The following is a 10,265-nucleotide window of genomic DNA, read 5'->3' as shown; positions in this document are numbered from 1 at the left end:
TTTCTAGGTAATTTTGAAGTGGCCTAGAAAAAACCAAATTTGCAAAAGTTAGGCCACCACTTCAAAATGGCTTAAAGTTGCCCTAACCTGACTCTGGTATGATTTCTAGGCCATTTTGAAGTGGTGGCCGAGAAAACCAAATTTGCAAAAGTTAGGCCACCACTTTAAAATGACAAAATAAACGAGAAAACAATGTCAGCAACGGAAAAAAACTGAAAAAAAGGTCGCAAACGACACTCCGAAATTCCGCACCGCGCATTGTTTAGCACATTTCTCGAGAAATTTCGAGGAATCCATTCCTCGAAAAATTCCAATTTCTCGAAAAAAAATTTCGAGAAATTATTGTCAAAATTTCCTCGAAAATTTTTCGAAAAGACCATTTCTCGAGAAATTTTTTTCGAAAAGACACACTGGCTGTGACCTAAAAGAAATATTCGTTCAGGTATCTTCAACGGAATCATCTTCATTGGATGCAATAAAGACGCTCGTCGGTTGATAACCATGAAGTATAGAAATATGAAAAACGACTCCACTTCTGCAGTAATCCATAATACTGCGATCGTCAAGTATTGATAATAACTATCACTCGAAACTGAAATCTTTCGATTTTGATTCCTTTTTTTGTTCTAAAGTTAAGTAGAAAAGTTTTTCATAAAATGCACCACGGTGACCTAATTTTCTGAACATAAATTTTTCGGCCACCAAAGTTTATGACCTAGAAATTGAATAACATAACATTCACCAGGTTTTGTATGTGCGCATGTATGTAGCGCCCCTTATCTCCCCCATTCAAAGTTAACCGACCAAGCTGAAACCTGGACAGATAGATCAGAATTGTGTCTTAGTTGATGCCCGAACTTTTGGTTTTTCAAAATTTTGATTTCGAAGTCTTCTGGAGACGTTCCTTTGTTTCACCACACTAAACGGTGGTGGGCAGGAAGGGTGTTGGGCAGAAAGGGCGATAATGGAGGCCGGAGGCCAGGAGGTTTAGCCCCGAAGGGGCGTAAACGGACTGGTTGTCTAACATTTGCCTGATGTACCAGTTTACCATGATGGCCTAGAAAACACAACTTGCGGAAACTGGAACACCATGGCAAATGGCCTAGAAAAATCACATTGAGAAAGTTAGGCCACCAACTTTACGCGCACCCACACTTCATTTGTTGACTTGGTTGGGGCTATAATGAAGTGTTCTCTAAACTGTACTTTTTAATATCATTGTTTTTCCTTTTATCTTTTATTAGTTTTCCATGCGAATTACTGAAAAAAAACAATTTACTGCGCAATTCTCTTTTTTTCCCAGTAATTTGTTCCAGTAGACACTCTGCAAATGAATTCTGGGAGTTCTCAAAGGGGTTTTACAGAAAAGACAAATGAATATTAACACAATTTGGAGAATAACAACTGATTTCCCAATAGTTTGCACTGAACCTAATTTAAAATAATTATTGAAAATTCATATAAAAACAAGGACTACTGCCTTTTTTTTTGAAGTCTAATTGATCTTTTAAAGTACTTTGATTCTCTATAAAATCAGCTTATAACTCCCCCCCCCCCCCCGTTTTCTCAAATTGCAGAGCAGTCTGAAACCATTGATATGAATACAACGGCGGTGGTAATTTCTGTATTGGGACTTGTATTCGCTCTTGTTACGTGTTTATGAATATTGTTCTTCTGAAAACCTATATGAAGTAAGTCTAGATTCAGAATCTAGCAGTTGTAAGAACTATTGAATCTACAGAGAGATCAAAGTTGTGTTCCAGAAGTTTCCAGTTTCATTTCATTTCAGAAAGAAAACGAAATGGCTCTATTCTACTACCGATTCGCACTGGATTTAGTTTGGGGAGCACAGTTTGCTTTTTTCCTGCTTTTCGTAATACTTTACTCATTCTTTACGGATCAACTTTCGGATTATCAAAACTTTATATTTTATATTTCACTGCCGGCGCTAAATGTTTCAGCATGCCGGTCTATCATAGTACTATCAGTAGCGATTGAGAGAATAGTGGTAGGTAGAAGTGTGTGACTTCCGATTTCCACTTACCGGTAACGGCTTTTTTGGTGATTTCACCGGTAATTTACCGGTAACAGTTCTAAAATGTCGCGGTTCTAAAACGTCGCGGTTCTGAAACGTCGCGGTTCTTAAACGTCGGGTTCTAAAATGTCGCGGTTCTAAAACGTCGCGGTTCTGAAACGTCGCGGTTCTAAAATGTCGCGGTTCTAAAACTTCGCGGTTCTGAAACGTCGCGGTTCTTAAACGTCGCGGTTCTAAAATGTCGCGGTTCTGAAACGTCGCGGTTCTGAAACGTCGCGGTTCTGAACCGTCGCGGTTCTAAAATGTCGCGGATCTAAAACGTCGCGGTTCTGAAACGTCGCGGTTCTTAAACGTCGCGGTTCTAAAATCTCGCGGTTCTAAAAGTTCGCGGTTCTGAAACGTCGCGGTTCTGAACCGTCGCGTTCTTAAACGTCGCGGTTCTAAAATGTCGCGGTTCTGAAACGTCGCGGTTCTGAAACGTCGCGGTTCTGAACCGTCGCGGTTCTAAAAAGTCGCAGTTCTAAAACGTCGCGGTTCTAAAATGTCGCGGTTCTAAAACGTCGCGGTTCTGAAACGTCGCGGTTCTTAAACGTCGCGGTTCTAAAATGTCGCGGTTCTAAAACTTCGCGGTTCTGAAACATCGCGGTTCTTAAACGTCGCGGTTCTAAAATGTCGCGGTTCTAAATCGTCGCAGTTCTGAAATGTCGCGGGTCTAAAATGTCGCGGTTCTAAAATGTCGCGGTTCTAAAACGTCGCGGTTCTAAAATGTCGCGGTTCTAAAACGTCGCGGTTCTGAAACGTCGCGGTTCTTAAACGTCGCGGTTCTAAAATGTCGCGGTTCTGAAACATCGCGGTTCGGAAACGTCGCGGTTCTGAACCGTCGCGTTCTAAAACGTCGCGGTTCTTGAACATTGTGGTTCTTAAACGTTGCGGTTCTAAAACGTCGCAGTTCTAAAACGTCGCGTTTTTTAAATGTCGCGGTTCTAAAATGTCGCAGTACTAAATCGTCGCAGTTCTGAAATGTCGCGGGTCTAAAATGTCGCGGTTCTAAAATGTCGCGGTTCTCTGGTTACAAATTTTGAAAAAAAACAGGAAAATTTCCTAAAAATTATCGATAGTTTTCGGTAAATTTCGGTAAATTTTTCGGTATTTCGGTAATTCGGTAAACTCTACCGGTAGTTTTACCGGTGAAATACCGGTAATGTACCGGTCTGTTACCGAAACGGTATCGGTAGCACACACTGGTAGGTAGGCCCAATAAAATATCAATAGAGCGTATTTGCTGCCTTTAAGGCCGCCTATGCCCCAATCTTCTTTCACAACTATCGCCACCGATGTCCAAACATCATCATTCTGATGCTAGCAGTAATATTCGGCTTGACTGATGACGTGGTTCTATACGGGTTCTGCGACTTTCATTTGAATGTACCTAAAAATTGTGTTTCTCTTGGTTGTGCAGTAAACCCTTGTTTTTTCAACTACTGGACCACGCACAAAACGGTAGGTTTTTGAAATCTATCTAAACCTGATTTTATGGTTTCAGGTAATTTTCGCTATGATCTTTTCATTTTATTTGCTGTTATGTATCAAGTTGTTTATCATTAACAATATCATGAAAACTGGGGACACCGAGTTTTCAAGAGTCAGTGATGTTTTGTATTCTTGTTGTTCATCTAGAATTTTCAGCTCAATCGTCTAGCTCTTATTGATGCTGCCATTGTTTTTACGTTTAACTTTTTGCCGGATTTCATTGCGAGACAATTTTCAACGGCTCAATTTTTCAGTCCACTGGTACTAACGCATTTTTTTTTCAAAAATTCAAATTGTTTTAAGAACATTGGTCCGTATGGAGGAGTTGCAAAAATATTTGGATGTGCCATTGAAGCATTTCTAGTTTTTCGAACAATGCAAAAAAGAAAAGAATCGAAAATTGTTGAAAAAAGTAAATCAAACGGATGGAATTCGAAGAAAGGTCAATTCCGAAACTCGAATTAATTGATTTCTTCCATTTGTTTTTTTTAATACAAGCCCCCTCGAGGAATTGAACTTGTGGGCCCACTGATGAATGTGCGGCTTCGCTACCAGCTGAGCTACAGTGGGCAAAAGTCGGCCGATGTCAAAGCCTTGGGAACGACGGGAACCAATCTCAAGGATCACAATAAAGCGTGTTTTTTTGGTATTTTCCCGGAACAGTTCTTACAAAATAATATAATAGAAAATCAAATCAATTCGCTAAATTTTTAATAAACTTGATAGCTTTTAGCAGTTTTTTTCCTGGTTTTCCAGAAAACCCTGTGCAAATTGGTTCTGACTATTCTTACAGGAAGGGTTTTTACAGAACAACGATAATATTGAGTTTATGAGAAATTCAATTTTTTTTAAAACATGATTTACCAATATTAAACCACTCAAAGTGAAATTCATAGGTCTTGTCTTCTCTTTGGCATTTTATGCTTTTGTGGATGAAGCGGTTTAATTTTTAAAAAAGTTCGTCTTAGTTTCAATAACAACTTTTCTGTTTAACATTTTTTGATACCCGTTACATGGACCGAGAAAAGTTGTTTCTAGACAACCCTATTTTAATTATGTGCACTTTAGCTAATCGAGTATTCATTTATATTAGGTTGAAAGGAAAGTAACTGTCCATTTTTTATTTCGTGAATAACACAAAAACAAGATTAATCCAAGATTGTCAGTATGCACCGTCCGGGTCCACGACATGCTGGTAGCATTCAGGTAACTTGTGGATACCATACCTTCAAAAGCCAGCTGGTCGCGACTGAAAGTATTTTTTCAGTCCAGAGTTTATCTCATCTACAGTGTTGAATTAATTCCCTCCAGATGACGTAGCATATATCCTAATAACCAATGATGAAAAGGCAGGAGTTTGCGAGGGCGTGAAGAAGAACCGTCCAGCTAAAGCGGCCCAGGTCTGGTCTTACTTGACTTCTCGTGGAAAATAGGAACCCGCTTTATTTAAGGAAAGTCAATTCAGTCCTAAACTGCTTTGGATGGACAGATGCCCACGTTCCTTTTAATTCAACACTGTAGATGAGATAAAATCTGGACTTAAAAAATACTTTGAGTCGCGGCCAGCTGGCCTTTGAAGGGACGGTATCCACAAGTTACCTGAATGTTGTCAGGATGCCGTGGACCACGACGGTGCATACTGTCAATCTTGGATAATTTTTGTTTTTGTGTTATTCACGAATTAACAAATGGACAGTTACTTTCCTTCCAACCTAATATTTTTTTAATCAATTAGAAAAATAAGTATGTATGTAGTAATGAATGTAGGAAGGGAAGTAGAATTTTTGAGAAATTCGAAAAAAAGGCCAGAATTTCTTAGAAACTAAAACCGCATCATCTTCGAACCTCATTATTTATCATTTTTCTCCTTATGTTACGGCATAAGTCTAATAAACAAAACCATAGTTCCAAAACACAAAATTTTAATTATTCAATGAATTTTCCATATTTCTAGCTCAGTCGTTGAAATCCTTTTGCATACGTTATGTATGTGAGAATCTTGAATTTATATGTACTTTTCACATTTTCTTTCAGAGAATGGCACAACAATCTGAGCAGATTAAAATGAATTTTTCGGCTGTGGCAATTTCTACATTGGGATTTATATCCGCTCTTTTCACATGTTTCATGAATATTATTCTTCTGAAAAATTATATGAAGTAGGTCATCTGTAATCGAGTTTTCTCTGAAACCCTTCATTCCAGAAAGAAAAACGACATGGCTCTTTTCTATTACCGATTTGCATTGGATGTGATTATGGGAGCACTGCTTGCCGGTTTCCTATTATTAGCAGTATTGTATTCCGCATTCTCAAATCAATTTTCCTATTTACAAAACCTTATTTTCTATTTTTCACTACCAGCGTCAAATGTAGCTGCATGCCGGTCTATAGTCGCACTTACTGTGGCAATTGAAAGAATGGTGGTAAGCAGGTTTGACAAAATATCAATGGAGCACATTTGCTTTATTTGCAGGCTGCCTATGCGCCAATATTTTTTCACAACTATCGCCAACAGTTTCCAACTGTCATTATTTTGATGTTAGCAGTGATATTCGGCTTGACCGAAGACGCTGTTTTATACGGGTTCTGCGATTTCCGTCTGAATATGCCTAAAAATTGTGCTGCCCTTGGTTGTGCCTTAAACCCTTGCTTTTTCAATTACTGGACCACCCATAAGGCGGTATGTTATTTTTTGGAATTTGGCAATGACTGATTCTAGGTTTTTAGACAATTTTCGTTATGACTTTAGTGTTTATTTGGCTGTTGTGTATCAAACTGTTCATCATTAACAATATAATGAAGACTGGTGCAGCCGAACTTTCAAGAGTGAGTACTGTTTTTATCTTTTTCTTATCATTTGGAGTCTAAAATTCTCAGGTCAATCGTCTTGCACTTATTGATGCAGCCATTGTTTGTACGTTTGATTATCTGCCCAATTTCATTGCCAAACAATTCTCAACAACTCAATTTTTCAGCTACGAGGTATTAATGATAAAGCATTTTTTTTGAAAATCTAAGTTATTTTAAAGAACATCGGTCCGTATGGAGCAGTTGCGAAGGTATTAGGATGTGCCATTGAAGCATTTCTAGTCTTTCGGACAATGCGGAAAGGGAAAGGATCGAGAATTTCTGAAAATAGCAGATCATCTAGTCGGCACTTGAAACAGAAGAACATAACCAAAGTTTGAAACATAATTTTTTTCATTGACGTATTTAAAGAAGGTTCCCCTCCCAATTTAAAATGTACAGTGGCGAGAAGTGGTGAGGAGAATTCTTTCGAACATTCATAACTTTGTTCAAAATGGCTCAATTGACTTGAAATTTTGCATGAGAATAGCTGTGAAATCCAAAAGCATAAAAATCCATACTCGTAAAATTCCGGGCCGGCACGCCAAAGCCCGGTAGCAAAAATTTTGTCATTTTGAACCGAATTTTGAGCTCTCAATACAATTTCCTATATTTTTTTGTGCTTTTTGGATTGTTTGTCTGTTTGATCAAAAAATATCAACAAAAAAAACTCGAAAAAAATCACATAAGGGTCCTCCCTTATGTGATTTTTGAAATTTTCAAAACTTGTAAAATGACAGGCCCGCCGGGCCGGGCCTCCGAAATTCGGGAGAAAGCTCGGCCCGGCCCGGCCCGTTACAAGTATGTAAAAATCGGTTTTTTGAAACGTTCTCATTTTCGGAATTTTCAGAGCAGTTTCAAATGTAACAGTGGTCAGAGAATCCAAAAAAAAAACTTTTTTCCAGAATTTTTTTTTGGGGCTTTGATTTTTGATGTCAAATGACTCACAGTGTCCAAATATATTTTCTACGATTGAAAAACTTTTGACATAAAACTGATAAACAACTCAAAACACATCATTTGTGAAATTTCGAGCATCCAAAATACATTTTCAGCTGAGTTATGGCAAAAATGCCGAAACATACCATTTGTGCTCTGAGCATCATAACTCGAGAGACCGATTTCCAAAACTCTTTAAAACTTTTTTGGTACATATTTGGACACTGAGAATCTTTTTACATCTAAAATCAAAGCTAGAAAAATTCTGGAAAAAAAGTTTTTTTTTGGATTCTCTGACCACTGTTACATCTGAAACTGCTCTGAAAATTCTGAAAATGAGAAATTTCCAAAAAAAAAGGATTTTTATGTTTCTGAATCTTACAGCTATTCTCATAAAAAATTTCATATCAATCGAGCGATTTTGAATAAAGTTATGAATGTTCGAAAAAATTCCCCTCACCACTTCTCGCCACTGTATACAACCTCTATTTCAAAATGTACCTTCAAAAAACAAAATCAGTTTTGCTGACACATCTTCTTTGAGCTCATTATGTCTTATTTTTCACACGAGTCAGAAAAACAAAACCACAGTTCTAAAATATATTTTACTTATTTAACGAACTTGTTTTCTAGCTCTATTCGTTTTTTAAAATTTTACTCTTTCAGCCATTGAAGGCCTCTTTTTCATATGTTCTTTTCATCTGTTTTAAAGAGTTTTGGAAATCGGTCTCTCGAGTTATGATGCTCAGAGCACAAATGGTATGTTTCGGCATTTTTGCCAAACTCAGCTGAAAATGTATTTTGGATGCTCGAAATTTCACAAATGATGTGTTTTGAGTTGTTTATCAGTTTTATGTCAAAAGTTTTTCAATCGAAGAAAATATATTTGGACACTGTGAGTCATTTGACATCTAAAATCAAAGCTAGAAAAATTCTGGAAAAAAAGTTTTTTTTTGGATTCTCTGACCACTGTTACATCTGAAACTGCTCTGAAAATTCTGAAAATGAGAAATTTCCAAAAAAAAAGGATTTTTATGTTTCTGAATCTTACAGCTATTCTCATAAAAAATTTCATATCAATCGAGCGATTTTGAATAAAGTTATGAATGTTCGAAAAAATTCCCCTCACCACTTCTCGCCACTGTATACAACCTCTATTTCAAAATGTACCTTCAAAAAACAAAATCAGTTTTGCTGACACATCTTCTTTGAGCTCATTATGTCTTATTTTTCACACGAGTCAGAAAAACAAAACCACAGTTCTAAAATATATTTTACTTATTTAACGAACTTGTTTTCTAGCTCTATTCGTTTTTTAAAATTTTACTCTTTCAGCCATTGAAGGCCTCTTTTTCATATGTTCTTTTCATCTGTTTTAAAGAGTTTTGGAAATCGGTCTCTCGAGTTATGATGCTCAGAGCACAAATGGTATGTTTCGGCATTTTTGCCAAACTCAGCTGAAAATGTATTTTGGATGCTCGAAATTTCACAAATGATGTGTTTTGAGTTGTTTATCAGTTTTATGTCAAAAGTTTTTCAATCGAAGAAAATTATTTGGACACTGTGAGTCATTTGACATCAAAAATCAGAGCCCCAAAAAAAATTCTGGAAAAAAGTTTTTTTTTTTGGATTCTCTGACCACTGTTACATTTGAAACTGCTCTGAAAATTCCGAAAATGAGAACGTTTCAAAAAACCGATTTTTACAGACAGTTGGAAACTGTTGGCGATAGTTGTGAAAGAATATTGGCGCATAGGCAGCCTGCAAATAAAGCAAATGTGCTCCATTGATATTTTGTCAAACCTGCTTACCACCATTCTTTCAATTGCCACAGTAAGTGCGACTATAGACCGGCATGCTGCTACATTTGACGCTGGTAGTGAAAAATAGAAAATAAGGTTTTGTAAATAGGAAGATTGATTTGAGAATGCGGAATACAATACTGCTAATAATAGGAAATTGGCAAGCAGTGCTCCCATAATCACATCCAATGCAAATCGGTAATAGAAAAGAGCCATGTCGTTTTTCTTTCTGGAATGAAGGGTTTCAGAGAAAACTCGATTACAGATGACCTACTTCATATAATTTTTCAGAAGAATAATATTTATAAAACATGTTACAAGACCGGATACAAATCCCACTACAGAAATCGCCACCGCCGATGTGTTCATTCTAATCTGCTCGGATTGATATTCCATTTCTAGTAAAAATGTGAATGTTGTAATTTTATTTTATAGGCAATCGGAATAATCAAAATCTTAATTAGATCTCTGAAATGCTAAGCCAAAAGATGAAAAGAACATATGAAAAAGAGGCCTTCAATGGCTGAAAGAGTAAAATTTTAAAAAACGAATAGAGCTAGAAAACAAGTTCGTTAAATAAGTAAAATATATTTTAGAACTGTGGTTTTGTTTTTCTGACTCGTGTGAAAAATAAGACATAATGAGCTCAAAGAAGATGTGTCAGCAAAACTGATTTTGTTTTTTGAAGGTACATTTTGAAATAGAGGTTTCGCAATAGATGTCATTTCGGGTCCACTGCTGGCTTCTTACCTATTATTAGTAGTGTTTTATTTGTTTTTTGTCAATCAACTTTTTGAATATCACAACTTTATATTCTATTTCTCACTGCCAGCGTCAAATGTTTTAGCATGCCGGTCTATCATAGTACTATCTATCATAGATTCATAGATCGGATATCTATCATAGATTGAGGGAATGTCATAGATTGAGAGAATGGTGGTAGGCCGATCCAATAAAATATCAATAGAGCGTATTTGCTGTTCTGCAACTTTCATCTGAATATTCCGAAAAATTGTGCGGCCTTTGGTTGTGCTATAAATTCTTGTTTTTCGTACTACTGGACCACTCATAAATCGGTAGGACCTTTTATTGTCTATTCAAAATAATCGCG

The 10,265-nt window shown here is 36.8% G+C and overlaps 3 protein-coding genes across 3 annotated transcripts in view; 2 read left to right on the top strand and 1 right to left on the bottom strand.

Annotated features, from left to right (window-relative positions):
• The window catches only part of CBG21842, a gene marked incomplete at both ends in the record, with an annotated part of 1,506 nt that extends 933 nt beyond the window's left edge, over positions 1 to 573 (top strand). Inside the window, one exon of the mRNA XM_002635601.2 lies at positions 443 to 573. Within this exon, the coding sequence (XP_002635647.2) occupies positions 443 to 573 (131 nt within the window). The remainder of the gene's footprint in view (positions 1 to 442) is intronic.
• A 1,228-nt stretch (positions 574 to 1,801) lies between these two features.
• Positions 1,802 to 8,813, top strand: CBG21841 (the record flags this gene model as incomplete). Its single annotated transcript, XM_002635600.1, has 14 exons — positions 1,802 to 2,008; positions 3,329 to 3,535; positions 3,579 to 3,677; positions 3,722 to 3,826; positions 3,869 to 3,977; positions 5,520 to 5,551; positions 5,600 to 5,724; positions 5,770 to 5,989; positions 6,040 to 6,246; positions 6,294 to 6,392; positions 6,444 to 6,548; positions 6,596 to 6,748; positions 8,019 to 8,111; positions 8,688 to 8,813. 14 exons carry the CDS (start codon positions 1,802 to 1,804, stop codon positions 8,811 to 8,813), a joined length of 1,887 nt encoding a protein of 628 aa, XP_002635646.1.
• Positions 8,814 to 8,920: 107 nt separating this feature from the next.
• CBG21840 lies at positions 8,921 to 9,550 on the bottom strand (the record flags this gene model as incomplete). The annotated part of the gene is made up of 4 exons (XM_002635599.1): positions 8,921 to 8,957; positions 9,001 to 9,113; positions 9,164 to 9,383; positions 9,429 to 9,550. 4 exons carry the CDS (start codon positions 9,548 to 9,550, stop codon positions 8,921 to 8,923), a joined length of 492 nt encoding a protein of 163 aa, XP_002635645.1.
• Positions 9,551 to 10,265: the final 715 nt, after the last annotated feature.

Source organism: Caenorhabditis briggsae (genome assembly GCF_000004555.2).
Source record: "Caenorhabditis briggsae complete genome, chrV, whole genome shotgun sequence".
Taxonomy (NCBI): Eukaryota; Metazoa; Nematoda; class Chromadorea; order Rhabditida; family Rhabditidae; genus Caenorhabditis; species Caenorhabditis briggsae.
Note: the sequence above shows the minus strand (reverse complement) of the source record. Positions and strands in the feature narration are given on the sequence as shown.